Below are 18,513 nucleotides of genomic sequence, written 5' to 3'. Positions count from 1 at the left end.
TGAAAGTTTACATATCCAAGTACTTTATTATTTGCCATGATCGGTCGAACCATCTCGATTAATAATGATGCGAAAATGAAAAATTTAATCATTACATGAATATTTATTGAAGAACTAGAAGTTTCTTTAATTCTAATGAATCTTCATGCTTAGTTTGTTCTCAAAAGAAATTAATGTTTGAGCGATCACCAAAAGTTCATATTGAATTGTTTGTATTTTCTGGAATATATAAAGGAAAATTATTGATCAATTTATTTGGATATATTATATGGATGCACCCAAAAAATAGTTACATGATTATTACTAATTTGTAACCTAAAGTTTGTAAAGATTATCGTCAACATGCAACCTGAAGTTTACATGATTATTTGCACAAATAATTTGATTAGGAATACAATTTTCAGCTCATGCTATTAAGACAATATACCTTGAGAATGATAATAAATTTACACATCGGCCTTTAATGATTATGGCATGTGTTAATTGAAATAATTTAGAGCAACATATTGCTTTTATTTATGCTCAAAAATGATTTAGTACAATCATTTATAAATGATTGCAATTAATTGCAAGATAGTTATTATGAGAATAAATCTCCCCACTTTTTAGAGGGACATGCTAGTAAATTTAATAGCATTTACTCGCATAAAGTCAATAAATTATTATAAGTTCTCCCCTTTACAATTGGTTTTTGGTTCATAAATCAAACATTACCCATTGAAGAATTTTTAAATGTGCGGTATATGTTCTAATTGCTTCAACACAACGTACTAAGATGGATCCTCAAAACGAGGTTGAAAATATATGTCGAGTATGATCTATGATTAAATATTTAGAACTTTCAAATAAGAAATTTATATATACCAAATTGCTAATTGTTATGGATCCCGACATTAGGCAGAGAAAATAAGCAGCTAAAGAATAGTTTATTGGAAAAAATTATCATTATTATATCTTGATCCTTATACAAGGCAGTGTGAATTTAAAAGTTTAAAAGATAATTCATTTGTAGATATTGCAAATTAGTTGCCAGATATATTTCTGATCCAAAAGGAAGATAACTAAATCTTACATACTAATTGCAAATACTCCTATTAGAATTAAAGTCCCTAAAGGACAGACTGCCTATGCTAATGAGTTTAAGGTATGCCTGAAGCGTGGTAGACTAATCGGTTTTAAGGATAAAAATCCTAGGAAAGGAAAGGAGCAAATATTCAAGATGATCAAGCTCTAGAAGAGCAAATTATGGAAGAAGTTCCTAGACATTACTAATAAGTTTCCAGAAGAAACTCAGGTACCTAAAATCATTGAAAATGATGAGATCTCTATAAATTATATTATGTCAGGACGAGTATCTGTTGAAAGGATATTTTAATAATATTGTTATATTTTCATGAATTTTTATAGAGATATTTGAATATAAATTTATCATTATTTTATTTATGAATATTATTGAATCTCTCGAAGAGCTTCCAAATATTATAAATTTTTTAAGAGAAGAGTTTGAGATGAAAGACATTGAAAATATAAAGTTTTGTCTCAGCTTGAAGATCGAGCATTTCATAAATGAAATTTTACATATGAACATATATGATTAAGTTATTGAGATGATTTTATATGGATAATAATGAGATCACTTGATGAGAAGATGACCATTTTTCATTTTGAGAAAAATTATGAAGAACTCTTGGTCCTGAAGTACCATATCTTAGTGCAATAAATTTGCTAATGTATCTTGTTACTCATACTTGACTTGATTTTGATAAATTTTATTAGCAAGATGTAATTCTTCCTGGATATGAAGAAATTAAATGGAGTTAAACATATATTTTAACATCTCATGACACAATATATACGAGTTATATTATAACTAACATGCCAAAATCAATTTTGATTGGCTATGAAAATGTAGGTTACTTGTCTAATCCATATTATGTTAGATCATAAACAAGTCATCCATTCACATGTGGAGATACAATTATTTCAAGGTATTCAAAAAATGTAAGTATTACTACTACTTCTTTTAGTCATGTAGAAAGTTTAGCAACTCACAAAGAAGACAGAAGTGTGTTTGTTCGAAGTACATGCACTTTACTTATCCAGAGAGAAATTCCTATAATATTTGGAGAGAATATTTTGTATACTCATCTCCCTTGAAGAAATGATATATAACAAGAAGAACATATATTACAAAAATTCTTCTTTTGCTCATGATCTACAAAAGAATGGTGATATTAAAGTTCAACCACATAAGCAACAATATTGTTGACTTTTTAGCACTTTCTACTACAAGTTTTCTGCTACAAGCTTTCTGTTACAGATTTTGAAGGATCGATGTACAAAATTGGAATACATAAATTCAAAGATCTCAAGATTTATCTTCATGAGGGGGAGTAAGTACGAATTGTACTCTTTTTTCCTTTAACCAAGGATTTTTCCCATTGGGTTTTCCTGGTAAAGGTTTTTAATGAGGCAATATATTCAATGCGTATTTAAGAAAAGAATAATATACTCTTTTCCCCTCACTAAGATTTTTTTTCCACAAGATTTTTTCTTTGTAAGGTTTTAACAAGGCATATTCTTTGAAGAATGGATATCCAAGGGGAGTATTATGAAATAAGTAGATGTCTTATATGAGCTAGAAGTCTATATTCTTAATTATGACGAACTCTATCTTCCTGATTTGTGTAGGACTCTATTAGGGTTCTACTTACGTAACTATATATATGTGGCTTCTCATCAATAATAATGACACTCGTATTCTCTCCCTATTCTCCTTTTATTTCTTTCCCTAGTTTTGTATTATGTTATAACAATATATGAGAATTTTAAAAAGAAAAAATAAATAGTTAATAAAATAATTAATTAATTAACTATATCAGTTGTATTATAATCATTTAATTATAATAATTAATTGTGCTAATAATATTTCAACTTATTATTTGAAATTTTCAAAAAAGAGTATAAAATTTTACCTTTCATCGTTTAAAAAATATATATAAATAAATTATTTAAATTAAAGCAACAACAATATAATTATAATAATTTTTTAAAAGATTACATTCAATTCAAATAAAAAAAATATGCGCATCTCATGGGTATAAATATAATTTATGTATATATAGAAGTTGGTAATGTGCTTTTAACATGCAAGGTCCTTTATTTGGATCATCAATAGGTTCAGATAATGAATATGGTATACAGGTGTATATATAATCTTCACTTGAGAGGGTTTGGTGTCACCCAATTAGATATAGTTTTGAGCTCACTAGCTCACTCTATAAGCTGCTAATAGTTTTATGGAGGAGCTTTCACCAGTGATTTGACCAACTTGACATTCTTGGTTCCTCTTCTTCGAATTCAATAAGAAAATTGTTGATTATAAATTTAATAAATGATTAAAATGATAATGGTTTATATTTAATGGAATTACTTAGATAATGAATTTTGAAAAATATATGAGATTATATTTAGAATTGCTATGTGATAGACTCACAACTTTTTTAATAATCTATATGTTGTTCTCTTTATGATTTATAAGGTCTCTTATATAGCTAAGAAATGGGATTTGTTGCCCACATAATTCCTGATATAGTGGATATTTTATGTCCCATTATATCCAACTAATTCTTAATGTAGTGGAGCTTGACTGTATCCGTGTAGACATCTTAGATAAGATATTATTATTTATTCTATTAGAAGTCCCCCCCTCAAATAAAAATAGGATAGTTATGTCCAATTTCATGATGTAATAAGTTACTAATGATAGAACTCAATTAATGATGAGCACTAAGGCTCGGAGCCGTTTAAACTTGGATTTTCTTTCTTTTATAAAGCACATAAACTTTAATAAGCGTTGAAGCTAAGTGATAATGAATGCAAAGGCTCAGTAATGGTGAGTGCTGCGGCTCGTGGCTTGGTAATGGTGAGCACCGCGGCTCGATAATAATAAGTGCCATGACTCGAGTTACTGACCAGGTTATTCATTTGGGTGTGCTAATTACATTTTTCGCAAGATACTATATTAAATACGTCGCTTGGCATGACAAGCAACCTTTAATTCGCCTATTGGCTTGTTCACCTTATCAAAGTTGCATAGCTTTTTCTAGTGTAATGCAAAATATTATTCAACTAAGATATAATTTGGTAAGACTTGCACAGGTTTGCAAATTTTGCAAGGAACAAAATAATGATAAACATAGTCCTTACAAACTGAAGGTATATAGCCATACATAATATTTTCTTTAATATCCACACAGTAGAGAAAAAACAGTTTTAGATTTCTTATTCATGTTTTATGAATCATGCTTTACACTAATAATAAATCATTTCTAACTGGTAGTATTAAGATAAAGTAATATTTTTATTTAGTTTTCCCGTGAACCTTCTCAATCCGATTACAACTTGCCTGTACAAAGTTTTCTAATTTTAATGTTATATTTGCCTGTAATAACTTTATTCCTACTAATTTATATAATGTAACATAATTTATAATGAAAACAAATCTGCAAAATTGTTTGAAGAATATAGATAGGACCATAAAAGACAAGAAAACGATTCTACTTGTGTATATATATATACATATGAAAGTATTAACACTTATATCCCTCACCTTTTAAATAATAATAATAATAACCCTTGCATGCCATATTTAGAGCAAAAGCCCATACAATCACGTGAAATTGTGCACCACAAATAAGAACTAATAGATAGACCAGCGATCCCATAGAAAGACGTCACGATCCCTTGTGGAAAAAAATTATTTGCTATCAAAAAATATATAAAATACTATCAAAAACCATTTGTGAAATACTTAAGATTGATTAATAGAAGTTCTTTGTGCTACCAATTATGGAGAAAATAAACAAATATTGTTAACTCATCATAATTCAATCTAAATATATAATTTTTTACTTGCATCATTAATGACTTTTTGCCCCCTCACCAAAAAATAAAAGAGAGAACATGCAACTAAGTTGGTAAGATAATGTGGTAAACATAACAAAACTTTATCATAATGTTATCATATAAAATCAAAGAAATAAGAACTAAAAATGCATTCTATCCTTATATATTAATGCATCATCTTAAGACTCAAGAGTCCACAAATTTGGCCACCTCACAAATAGAGAATGGTATTCATATAAACTAAGAAGCCACAAAAATGTTAAAGGCTACTAATCATGCCTAATGCATATAATAGGGAGCAGAGACAGTTTGGTCTTTTGGCTGCAGGGGAGTACTTAGTCTATTCTATCTGAAGCTAATGAAACAAATACTGTTTCCTAGTAGGTCAATAAAGAACAAAACTCCAAAAAGCAAACTTTTGCAAATAAATCATTAGCATCATATTTTATGTACTCATTTCAAATATTCAATAGGGATTGAAACTATCAAATAATTATTTTATGAAATAATTATATTTCAAATTTAAAAAGTTAAATCAAAGCTAATATTTGATTTATCAATTACTAAAAACATTGCATTTCATAAGAAAAGAAAAGTAAATTAAAAGATGAACTCAAATATATATATAAATTATAATTATATATATTTATATACATTTCAAAACCATTTTATCAAGATATTTTATGCATGTATGATCTAATTTTGTTAAGTATGGTATATCTTAGGCGAGACTTAATAAAATTTATATCGAAACAATTAATAATGAGTTAAAAAAAAAAAGAGTAATGAGGCTTTAAATTTGAGTATAAACATTAAATTTCTCTCTAGTATCTTAAAACATAAATTGCATACTGTGACAAATTTATTTAAATATAGTTTATCACTTTTGTTACTAAATAAAATGATATCATTATTTTTTTTATTTTGTATTTATAATTGTTAATAGTTGTTTTTATGTTATTTTATGAACAAATTGCAAAGCACTCGGCTTACATAACCACGTGTGATTGCTCAAACATGATAATTAAAATTTCTAACCATTCAAACAACTACAACATGCATGTACATGAGCAATCAGCAGATAAATTATTAGCATGAAAACTAAAAGTGCAAAATCACAATGTTTAAGTATTTACTAATTCTAAAGCATTTATTTATTACATTTTGAGATAGTTTAGAATAATTTTATAAATATAATAGTATTTAAAATTCCTAACTAATCTCAAACAAATGAATTCATGTTGTCAAATAGTGCTTTCAATATTGTGGCTTAAGATAAGATAAATTGTGACATCTTGACTCGGCAAAGCGATCCTAAGAGGACGGGTAGAGTTAAGGTCCTGATGAGCTTTTAGAATGGCAGGCTAGCTATGGGCAGTGGAATGTGGGAAACAGGAATAAATCGAATCATATATCGAAAAGGGAGAAAATAATCATTAGAGGCGTGTGACATCCCGACCCGGCAAAGCGATCCTAGGATGGCAGGCTAGCTAGGGTAGTGGAATGCGGGACACAAGAATGAATCGAATCATATATCGAAAAGGGGGAAACTAATCATTAGAGGCGCCTTTTGGTGGAATGGCTGGAGAGTTGGAAGAACTCCGGGTTAAGCATGCTCGCTTAACGAAAATCCGAGGATGGGTGACCTCCTGGGAAGCTTCCCATTTCACCTACGAGACAAAACCGTGAGGGCGGGTGTATGTGTTGGCCGAATTAGGCCGGGGCACAACCCCGTGGCCAAAGCGGACAATTCCTCTGGTGATTAGAGTTGGGGCGTGACAAGGCGCCTTTTGGTGGAATGGCTGGAGAGTTGGAAGAACTCCAAGGTTAAGCGTGCTCGCTTAACAGAAATCTCAAGATGGGTGATCTCTTGGGGAAGTTTCCCATTTCACCTGCGGGACAAAATTGTGCGGATCTTTCCAATCCAGTATGGGATGGATTCGGCTTGATCCAAAGCGGACAATTCCTTTAGTGATTAGAGTCGGGCGTGACATAAATCCTCTAGTGATATCAATCACGAAGAGCAGTTCCCCATGGGATACAACAAATGAATTGAATCTCCCAAAAGCACAAACCCTAATAATTAGCTCATATAGCATGCATGTTAGACCATAATTATTACATATTAATAGTGAGAATGCTAACCTTGAGCAAACATTGTTGTAGGCTTACTTTTCGTAGCTGAATAAAAAAAATATCAAGCCATCCTAAATGGCAGCTTTGATCCTCATGAGACTTTTCTTTGGCCCAATCCAATTCTATCATAGAATCAAGTAGATTTAGCTGCAAAGGAGTCAATTCAGTGGCAAATCTTGAGATGTTGACAAAACCCAGCAATCCCATTTGAGAAAATGGTCTGGAAGTTCTTAGATTTTTGTTCAGCGAGCTTGTTATTTCGAGAATTTTATTAAATAGTTGATGTGCTAGACCTTGACGGGTTGGAAATTCATGAGCAAAACATACATGTATATTGCAATAAAAGGAAATATGAAAAAAGAATTAAGTAAATGATATATCAGTATCATAAGCAAGGAAAAGAGAACAAAACATTTATGTGGTGGAAGAGTAGTGAAAAAAAAAATCTAAAGGCCATGTCCACGCTCACGGCACCAATTGATAGACTCACAATTATTTTATAATCTGAATGTTGGTCTCTTATAATTTATAAAGTCTCTTATATAGTTAAGAAATAGAGTTTGTTGTCCACATAATTCCTGATATAATGGAGATTTTATCTTCATTATATCCAACTAATTCTTGATGTAGTGGACCATGAAATTCAAATTTTGAAATGAGTAATGAATGGAAGCATGCTTGGTGTATGTTTAGTCCTTTGGATATGTGATGCCATAAAACAATTACCACTTGATGTGAATATTTGAACTTGTTATATTTATTCTTTAGTCCAATTGAAACGACGACATAGATTGAGATTTTAGAGAGAGAAGTGTTGTGGGGTCCCTCCGACATGTGGGACCCACATACATTTGAGAAGAAAAAAAAATAAAACACACGTGTTTTTGGCAGTCAAAGAAGGCCGCGAAAGAAGAAAAAGGAAAGTAAAAATTGGCATGCAATTTTTTGACAAAAATGGAGAGCTGTGAATGAGTTATACACGGCTCTCTCATAACTTCTCCTATAAATAGAGGTAGCGAAGCCTCACGCAAAACACAACAGCAGAAACAAAAAAAAAAAATATAGAGAGAGTTATGTAGTTTTAGAAAGAGTTTCTTAAAACTAGGGGAGAGAAAAATAGTGAGGAAATTATTTTAGGGTGTTTTTGGAAAACACTTTGAGTGCCACTATTTTTGTATTACTCTCTGTGTACCTACTATTTTTAATAGTGGAAGAATGATTAGGAGTTTGTCCCGTGGACGTAGCCCTAAACAGTTGAGGGTGAACCACATAAATTTCTGTGTGTCCCATTTCTATTTTCCACCGCGTTAATTTTCTCTTAATTCTTTGAAAGGGCCCAACGAGTGGCATCAGAGCTGATGCCCAACAACTGGTATCAGAGCTGATGCCTAACAAGTGATATCAGAGCCGAAGGTTTCAGCAGGTCCAGCCGATCAAATAGCGGTACCGGATCTGTGGATATATTTTGAAAATAAATATACAACGACGAAGAGAAAATTACGACGAGTCCATTGGTGCTGTCCGCTCGGAAAGACGTTGCAGAATCGACTTAGTGATGAATAGTAAAATAGTAACTGAAGGTTAACGGTGAACAGTACTATTGGCGTTACCATTGTTGAGTCCGTTTCAAGTAAGTCCAGCACTATTCACGCATAGTACTATTTATGTGTACAGTTACTATTGATGCATACAGTTACTATTTGAGTATACTATTACTATTCACGGTCACTATTCACGTATACTACTGTTCACGTATACGGTTTATGTTGGTGATGATATTCTGCACAAGTCAAAATGGACAAGCAAAATGATCAGTCTAAATGGCGGGAATTACCATATATGGAGAAATGAGAGACCTCCTTATGGTAATCAAAATGCATTTGTCTGTGTTTAGTTCAACGAAACCGGAAGAGATGACTGATGAGGAATGGGCTTTTGAGCATGCATCCAAATCTCAGTTGGTAGATTTGATGATGAAGGTTTCTGTAGCACCTTTAGAAATGGTTAGTGGAAGCTCACAAAAGGTTCATTTGTGGTAGCTAAAGACCGAAAGCTGTACGTGATGCATGCGAAACTCTCCTAAGACACTTTGAGTGCAACGGAGAATGATAGTACCGTTGAATTGTGGCATAAACGACTACGCCACATGAGTAAGAAAACTCTGGCAAGAAAGAACGTACTACCTGGATTGGATGAAGTTCACCCAGACAAGTGTCCTGATTGTATGGCGGGAAAGCGAAATAGAGTAGCTTTCAAGATTACCCCTCCTTCTAGAATGAAGAATGTATTAGATCTGATTCGTTCAGATTTGTGTGGAGCATTGACAATGTCATATGGTGAAAATCGATATTTTGTGATATTTATCGATGACCATTTTAGGAAGACCTGGGTATACATATTGAAGTCTTCTAAACTTGGTTGAGAGATAGACAGGCAAGAAGCTGAAGTGTATCAGGACAGATAATGGTAGAGAATACACTAGGCCATTTGATGCTTTCTGCAAAGAGCATGGCATTTGACATCAAACGACACCTCCCAAGACACCGCAACTGAACAATTTGGCTGAGAGGATGAACAGAACTTTGATGGAGAGAGTTAGATGTTTACTCTCACATGCAAAGTTGTTTAAAAGATTTGGGGTGATGCTTTACTCACAGCAGTTCGCCGTTCACTTTGTTTCCAGTATGATACTCCGGAGAGAGTATGGTTAGGAAAGGATGTTTTCCTACGATTAGTTGCGGGTGTTTGGTTGCAAAGCCTTCGTGCATGTCCCGAAGGATGAACGGTCTAAGCTTGATCTCAAGACTAGACGGTATGTATTCATTGGCTATGGCCAAGACCAATGGCTATAGGTTTTATGACCCAATCCAGAAGACGATTATAAGAAATCGTGATGCTGTATTTGTTGAAGATCAGATTATTGAAGATATTAAAGCAGAGTGCCAATAGATCTGATGAAGACTCAACAGACATACAGAGAGTCCCTCCAATAGAACGCAGACAAATTGGAGATGAAGAAAATGTTCCACAAGAATAAGTGCCAGAGTTAGAAAATCCAGAAGTTCTTAATAAGAATGAACCAGATGAAGATTATAGTGTTCATGTTCAACCACCAGCACCGGAAGGTTCTCAAACATTAAGAAGATCTAGTAGAGTCTGACAACCATGTACTAGATATCTAGTCAATGAGTATGTACTGACGACTGACGGGGGAGAACCTGAAAGCTTTGAAGAAGCTATGGAAAATGAACACAAGAGGAACTGGATTGAAGCCATGCAAGATGAAATGAAGTCATTGCATGAGGATGAAACATTTGAGCTGGTGAAGTTGCCCAAAGGCAAGAAAGCTTTGAAGAACAAGTGGGTGTTCAGGATCAAGCGGGAAGAACACAGCTCCCAACCACGAGTCAAAGCTAGACTGGTTGTTAAAGGATTCAATCAAAGAAAAGGTATTGATTTTGATCTTTTCACCAGTTGTGAAAATGACATCCATTCGAACAGCGCTCGAAATGGCCGCCAGTTTTGAACTGGAAATCGAGCAAATGGATGGAAAGACTACCTTCCTACATGGAGATTTGGAAGAAGAAATATACATGGAGCAGTCAAAGAGTTTCATAGAAAAAGAGGATTGTGTTTGCAAACTGAAGAAGAGCCTGTACGGCTTGAAGCAGGCACTGAGACAGAGGTACAAGAAGTTTGAGTCTGTCATGGGGGAGCAAGGCTACAGAAAGACTACTTCAGATCATTATGTTTCTATGAAGAAATTCTCTGATGATGACTACATTGTTTTTGCTCTATGTGGTTGATATGTTGATTGTTGGTCAGAATTCTAGCTTGAAGAAATAGCTAAGTAAGTCTTTTGCCATGAAAACTTGGGACCAGCAAAGCAAATTCTTGGCATGAAGATCGAAAAGCCAAGAAATTATGGTTGTCATAGTAGAAGTACATTGAGAAAGTACTTTAAAGGTTTTGAATGGAAAACGCTAAAGCGGTTAGTTGTTCTCTTACTAATCACTTTAAATTGAGTTCTAAACAGTGCCCTTCTACGGATGTATAGAAGGAAGAAAAGGAAAAGATTCCTATGCTTCAGCAGTTGAAAGCTTGATGTATGCCATGGTTTGTACACGGCTAGATATAGCTCACTCAGTTGGAGTAGTGAGTCGGTTTCTTTCAAATCCTGAAAAGGAACATTGTACTGCAGTGAAATGGATTTTCATGATATCCAATCACATTTGCAGGGGAAGCCGTGTCGTGGCAGTCAAAATTACATAAGTGTGTTGCTTTGTCAACAGCTGAGGCAAAAGGAGAAGTCCAAACTGAGTGTTAAAGCGGCAGGAATGGACAATCCCACCATGTCATCGGGAGGGAGAGAATTCTTGTGGGGTCCCTCTGACATGTGGGACCGACATACATTTGAAAAGAAAAAAAAATAAAACACACGTTTTTTGGCAGTCAAAGAAGGCCGCGGAAGAAGAAAAAGGAAAGTAAAAATTGGCATGCAATTTTTTGACAAAAATGGAGAGCCGTGAATGAGTTATACACGGCTCTCTCGTAACCTCTCCTATAAATAGAGGTAGCGAAGCCTCAAGCAAAACACAACAGTAGAAACAAAAAAAAAATTTAGAAAGGGTTATGTAGTTTTAGAAAGGGTTTCCTAAAACTAGGGGAGAGAAAAATAGTGAGGAAATTGTTTTGGGGTGTTTTTGGAAAACACTTTGAGTGCCACTATTTTTGTATTACTCTCTGTGTACCTGCTATTTTTAATAGTGGAAGAATGATTCGGAGTTTGTCCCGTGGACGTAGCCCTAAACAGTTGAGGGTGAACCACGTAAATTTCTGTGTGTCCCATTTCTATTTTTCACTGCGTTAATTTTCTCTTAATTCTTTGAAAGGGCCCAACGAGTGGTATCAGAGCTGATGCCCAACAATTGGTATCAGAGCTGATGCCTAACAAGAAGAATTGCAACACTATTTGCTCCTCACTTGGCTACCCGATGTTTACCGTGGGCACGATATTTGGTACATCAAAGGTGCATCTTTCCCTATCCTTTCATACTAGGAAGGTCGTCTTAATGGTCTCACACCCATAGAACATGGACCGAACTATCTCACGATGTTCTAAATCCAACTCACATATCATTTTAATCGGTGAACAATTCAACCCTTAGAACATACTACAACCCCAAGTGAAGAAGAGCCGACAAATATATATATATCTTGAAAAATTGAACTATCGAAATTGAACTTAATTACATTATAACTTTTATTGATTTAGTATCTTATATGATTTGAATTGGTTTGAATTTATAAATCCCTATTATAGATTTAGTTTGTAACTTCCAAAGAAGATTACTAGTCTTTAACGAAGAGGAACAATTAACAATTTACAGGTGTAATTTCTTCACTTAATCGGGAGACTTTAATGTTTGACTAAGCCTAAATTGTTAAAGGATCAAAGTGTCATGTTTGGTCAAAATGAAGGGATTAAAAATACTTTAATCAGCAAAAATCAAAGATTAATAAAACAAAATTTGAGGGGTTTTTAGTAATTTAATCAGAAAAAAGAAAACAATTTAAAAGGGCCAGAACCGTCAAAGCTGCTTTGCCCAAACTATTAGGGATTAAAAAACCAATTTTGAAAAATCAGGGACTAAATTGAATAGAACAAAAGTTAAGGGGGTTTTGGAATTTGACCAGAAAAAATAAAAACAAAAAAATTTACATTAAAATGCCCGAACCGCCAAAGCGCTAACCAAAAAATTTAAAAGGAGAAAGCAAATGTATGTGTCGAACCGCCAAACTGTTTTTATAGAAATCCTAAAACCCCTTCTTTTCCATATCCTTTTCCTTGTCCCTCTCGCCCTCTAAAACCCCTCTCTATATATACAAACGCTACACGCGACGTTCAAATTCGAAAAGTAACGTCGTTTTAACTTATAGACAATGGTAGTGAACGACAGGCCCCTAAAAAGACCCAGGAAAAACAGAGTCACTGCCAATCTCTACGACTTCTACACGTTTCCGACCGGAGTGGCGGAGGAACAGTTGCCGTCGAGTCCATTCCGGGATAACATTAAACAGTTTCTATCTCGCCATGCACGCGTTTCTTTCCCCCCTCCACTTTTTCCAAGCCTGCTTATGTGGCAGATCGTGTTTCGTGTCGGAGATCTGGTGGACGGTCCAGATCTCTCGCCGGTCGTGGTTTTACTTGATATAGTCGAAGAAGACGTAACTAGAACCGCCAGATCCGCCTACTGCAACCATTGCCAGGTGGTCGGTGAGTCCTCTCGCTCTGATCTCTTAAAAATTAAAAAAAAGCTAATAATAAATAAAAAATTAAAAGCTAATATTATATAATAATAATAAAAAAATAAAGAGCTAATATGCAAATGGGTTTTGGTTTTAAAGGATGGAGTGGGCATCCAGTTTGTAGAAAACGGTACCACTTTATAATAAGAGCTACAAGCAGCCATAATTCAGATGAGCATCAAAAGTTGTGCATTAAATGCAGCAGTTTGTTAGATATATCAGAATCGAGGTGAGAGACCCATTAGACTATTTTTGATAAGCCTTAATGTGATGTAATTATTGCATTTTAGTGTAACTTACCAAACATAGTCTCAGTTTTTTAGATATGACTAGTTTTATAAATAATTAGAACATAAAACAGAAACTGTCTTACTTGATTTTGATGGTGTAACAGGTGTAAGTGGTGTGATACTGTAATTAATGGGGACGATGTGGATATGGAAGATTGGCTGTATTCCCAATTTGAAGATAATACTCATCTATTGCATGGTGTTGTTCACTCCAATGGGTTTGGTCACCTTCTTAGAGTCAATGGAAGAGAAGGTGGTTCTAATATTCTTACTGGATCTCACATTATGGACTTTTGGGATAGGCTCTGTGCAATGCTTGCAATCAGGTTTGGCCTTCTTCAAACACTATACTCTGGTACAGTTAGCACAAGCGAGGTTTTTTTTTTTGTTTCCTTTTTTCCCCTATTATAGTATAAAACTACAATTATTTTCTTCATTACCCAAATTGCTTTTTATCATGGAATTTTATTGGCATATAAGTTTAAATTCTCAGAATTTCTAAAATCATAGGTGAAGACTGTTCAAGTTATTTAATATCTTCGTGCTAAATTTTTTGGCTGTCCTGGGATTATATCCAGTTTGCTGGATGCTTAGTTATCTAGTTTCGTTAATCATTGTTGAAACTAATGCTAATAATGGTAGCAATAGCAAGTGCAAATAACTAATCCAAATTAGAGTCGTTGACTTTGATATTTAAAAGGGTGCATGCTTTTAATCTTGTCTTAGTTTTGTGTTCTTTTGCATAATTGATTATATGTTGCTACATAAATAACAAACCACGTAGCTGTTGATGTTTTTGCCTTGTATTGTTGTATCCTGCATAAATTTAGACATGATAGTACGTGGCAAATAATTTTCTCTGTCAAAATCAACACAAGGTGAATATGTAATTTTGGTTTGACCATGACTGATTTAAGTTAAAATAGAAATATAGAAAGGAAAATCTTAAAAAGTATGGAATGTAAGATTTGATTATGGCTGATTTATGCCCATTTCACTCCATTTAGCATTGCAAGCTTCTAATGTTGAATGTGTATTGTTGCACAGAAAGGTATCAGTGATGGATGTGTCAAGAAAATACGGGATGGAGTATAGATTACTGCATGCAATCACTAAAGGTTGTTCATGGTATGGTAATTGGGGTTATGAATTTCAACGTGGAAGCTATGCACTCACCTCAGATTCCTACCAGAAAGCAGTAGAGACTCTCTCAAAAGTGCCCCTAACCCCACTTTTGTTTCAGAGGCGAAAGCCGCGTACACAGTTGCAGGCTGTTATTGCTTTTTACTGTTCTTTGTCAGATTTGGAGCTTGTAACGTTAAAGGATCTTTGCTTCTTTTTGCTGAAGTTAATCCATGAGAGTAATGATCTGTTATTGGCCAAAGCAACAGAAAAGAACTTGGGATCTTATGCTTCAAATGCTTTGTGTGCATGGACAAGGAATGATGTTGAATGTGTTCAGCAAACTATGATCAAGGTGGTGGAAGCAGCATCTGGTGTGAACAATTGGGTGTCGAGGCATGCTCTAAAGGGTGTCATGTATAAAAGAGCATCTCCAGAGCTTCTTGATTATTGCCTCAAACACTTAGGGGGGAAGTTGGCAGCTAATGGCATGGTGGTTCAGACCCGATGCAATCCTGATTCATATGATGCTGAATACAGGTAGTTGAGACAAATGCCGTACTTATTTCATAACCTCTTTTGGAATTTTTTTTCTGAATAAATTTATTCTTTTCTTTATGCTAACAGACTTGTCACACTAAGTCATGTACATCATGGAGATGGTTCGGACAAAATTCAACGGTCACTAGAGGTCATCAAACGTGATCTTAAATTTATACTTGATTCTTTACTTGACCCTAAAACTATAGTGAACTATGGACCTCAAGTAACTAGAGAAAGTGTGACTGATGCTGCAACAACAATTCTTGATTGCAAACAATTTATGAAGGATTACCTACCTGACAAAATGATACGAAGTATTCCATCCGCCATTCATCTTTTCTGTCACATAGAGCTTTCAGATCAACCTAAAGATGATCCATCAATCATACCTCCGGAACTAATTGTCTTGCCTTTAAATGCTACTGTTGCTGATCTTAAGAATGAAGCCACTAAAGTTTTTCAAGAAGTGTATGCAATGTTTAAGAAGTTTGAAGCTCATGAACTCAGCGAATATGGTTCTTTAGAGGATTCAATTACCCTGAAATTTCTTCTTGGAACAAGTGGATCAGTTAAGATTAAAGGCACATGCCCATCAAAGCATGCACTTAGCCATTTTCGAATGGAAAGAGGAACAGAGAGGTGGACGGTTGATTGTCCTTGTGGAGCTAAAGATGACGATGGTGAGAAAATGTTGGCTTGTGATACCTGTGGTGTTTGGCAGCATACAAGGTGTGCTGGGATTGATAGTGCTGATAAAGTTACATTTATCTGCATAAGATGTATGAACTCATACCGCGAGAAATGTGAAAGGGTCCCAGATTTTAAGGAGGTACCTCGTGTATCTAGAACATTAACTTGCAGGAGTGAGGCAATAGGAACTGGAAGTGTTCGAATGACACATTGTGTTCCCTAGGACTGTATATTTTTCTTGTACATTGTAGGGCAGTTTTGTTCTCTTTTTTTTTTGTCTGGGGGGTTCATTTGGAGGCTTTTGGCATATTTTTTTTGTCTCCCCCTCTTGAGTAATGTAATCCTTTCAATATTTTGTATTTCGATTCCCTTATGTTGAAACGGATTATTAAAAAAAAAAAAAAAGATGTTCAACAAGCATTAAGAAATTGTTAACAGATCAAACCCATATTGCCGGTTTTAGTCTGGAGTTTGAGCTTTTGGCTCGAAGTTTGGATTTCTGAGATTGAATGGTTTCTTAACATTTACAAATCCGTTCTTTTTTCAGTAGGTATTTGGATTTGCACCGGCTAGACCACGAAGGGGTAAAGCGCCCTTTACGAAGCCCCTTGGTGGTTTACTGAAGTGAAATTTTAGCAAGCAAGGACATACAAATTGAAAGCAAGCATAACAATATCATATTTTAATAAATGATTAATTAAAGGAAGACCTCTATAAAAAGGGGGCGTTTGGAGTTAATTGCCTCAAAAGATGATGTACAAAGCATGCATTTAGAAAATCAAAAAATAAATGAAAATAATTCACAGGGTAGGAGCTCTCTCAGCAGAACCAGCAAGAACAGTAAGCAAGTTGTTTCCAAATGGATCGCTGAGATGTTTTGCAAGGTTCTCAACAGGTCCTTCTCCTGTCACATAAGCTTGGAGAAAGAATCCCAACATTGCAAACATTGCAAGTCTTCCATTCTTTATCTCCTTCACTTTCAATAGTGCTGCCTGATCTGGATCCTTTGCTAGCCCCAGTGGGTCAAAAGGACCACCTGGGTGAAGCTTGTCTTCCAAATCCTAACAAAATATTCAAAAACAAATTCTTTCTAAGAAAAGAACAACTTTGCAAGTATTCTATGAACTTTTTGTACAGATTTCCACTGAAATGTTCCCCAAGAAATAAACTGAAATCTTGAGTCTGAAACTGATGTTTCATATTTTTTGAAATGAAGTTTAGCCCTTTAAAGATTTCCATTGTAAGAATCTATTATTCACTATCTTAAAAGAATTTCTGAAACTTTTAGATCAAAATGACTATTGGGTGCAATGCATTAGTAGCTAATGATATTTTATAATAAAAGACATATTAGAGACGGTAGAATAATACCAAGCCATTGATGATTCTGTAGTATTCAGCACCACCAACAAGAACAATTTCAGCAACAACAGCAACAATCAGATTGATTGGAATTTGGTTTCCAAAGTAGTTCAACTTGCCTCCATCAAGAAGCAGAGCTCCTGTCTGCAATATCATAATTTTTCGAATCATTAGCACAAGAATGTTTAATGAAAATGTCTCAGTACAGTAGAAAAGATGAAAACCTTAAACCAGACGGCTTCAGGGCCACAGTTGGCACCAAATTTGTTGAAGGCTTCTGGAATCACGAACCCAGCAGCTCCAAGCATAGCCCATCTAGCATGAATCAGCTCATATGCCTGATATCTGTAATCATATATAAAAAGTTTCCCTTTCTTAGTGAAACCTCATAAGTGTACATTGAGAGAGAGAGAAAGAGAGAGAGATTTGACATACTTGGCGAAGTTCTCTGGCTTCTTGCTAAGCCCAAAAGGATCATAACCATAACTGCATCAACCACACAACAAGTCAATCAAACTCCATGAGAGCAAAAGAGATCCTAATTAGATCCTTCCTTAACCATGTAAAAAAAGAAAAGAAAACAAATTTAGGAGGCCTTACTCTCCGGGAACCTCTCCAGTCAAGTATTCTGGGATCTCAGACCGATCCAAGAGCCCTTCCGGCAAGAAAATCCTTCTGTCAGGACCTGAAAACAAAGATTAAGCATTTTGTTAAAATTCATTTACAGGGTTATTTTTATTTATACAAGTGAAGAAAAAATGTGTAGAAAGAATCGATTATATACTCACCATACCACTTGGCAAGCTCATCGTCGATTAGTGAAACTGCGGCTGGCTTTGATTTGGGAGGTGTAGCAGGTTTCTTCTTTGAGAAAAGAGCAACAGTCTTAAAAGTTGCAGGAGTTGATGGTACAGGAGCAGCAGACCTGGTGGCGCCGCAGTTGAGAGGGTTTCCGAGCATTTCCGATACTCCGAGGGAGGCAGCAGGCGTAGAAGCTGCTAAGGAAGCCATTTGTCTCTGCTTCTGGTGCTGCTAATTTACTTTTGAGTTGTTTCTGATATTGAACTAGTGTAAACCAGAAGGTGAGAAACGTAGATACTATAAGCTTGAGCTGGTGGATACAGACATTCCACGTAGGATTCTTGTGATTGGC

General features: G+C 34.7%; 2 protein-coding genes across 2 annotated transcripts; one reads left to right on the top strand and one right to left on the bottom strand.

Annotated features, from left to right (window-relative positions):
- Positions 1-12,848: 12,848 nt before the first annotated feature.
- On the top strand, positions 12,849-16,442 carry LOC105634394 (RING/FYVE/PHD zinc finger superfamily protein). The gene is made up of 5 exons (XM_012217246.4): positions 12,849-13,321; positions 13,453-13,582; positions 13,748-13,969; positions 14,691-15,305; positions 15,393-16,442. The coding sequence occupies exons 1-5, from the start codon at positions 12,988-12,990 to the stop codon at positions 16,219-16,221; spliced, it is 2,130 nt and encodes a 709-aa protein (XP_012072636.1). The 5' UTR covers positions 12,849-12,987; the 3' UTR covers positions 16,222-16,442.
- A 268-nt stretch (positions 16,443-16,710) lies between these two features.
- LHCB5 (light harvesting complex of photosystem II 5) lies at positions 16,711-18,447 on the bottom strand. Its single transcript, XM_012217247.4, has 6 exons — positions 18,149-18,447; positions 17,961-18,045; positions 17,796-17,846; positions 17,585-17,705; positions 17,370-17,504; positions 16,711-17,059 (listed from the first exon to the last, which is right to left on the bottom strand). The coding sequence occupies exons 1-6, from the start codon at positions 18,369-18,371 to the stop codon at positions 16,799-16,801; spliced, it is 876 nt and encodes a 291-aa protein (XP_012072637.1). The 5' UTR covers positions 18,372-18,447; the 3' UTR covers positions 16,711-16,798.
- Between the last annotated feature and the right edge of the window lie 66 nt (positions 18,448-18,513).

Source organism: Jatropha curcas, chromosome 11, assembly GCF_041381405.1.
Source record: "Jatropha curcas cultivar XTBG-Jc1 chromosome 11, XTBG_Jcur_1.0, whole genome shotgun sequence".
Taxonomy (NCBI): domain Eukaryota; kingdom Viridiplantae; phylum Streptophyta; class Magnoliopsida; order Malpighiales; family Euphorbiaceae; genus Jatropha; species Jatropha curcas.
Note: the sequence above shows the minus strand (reverse complement) of the source record. Positions and strands in the feature narration are given on the sequence as shown.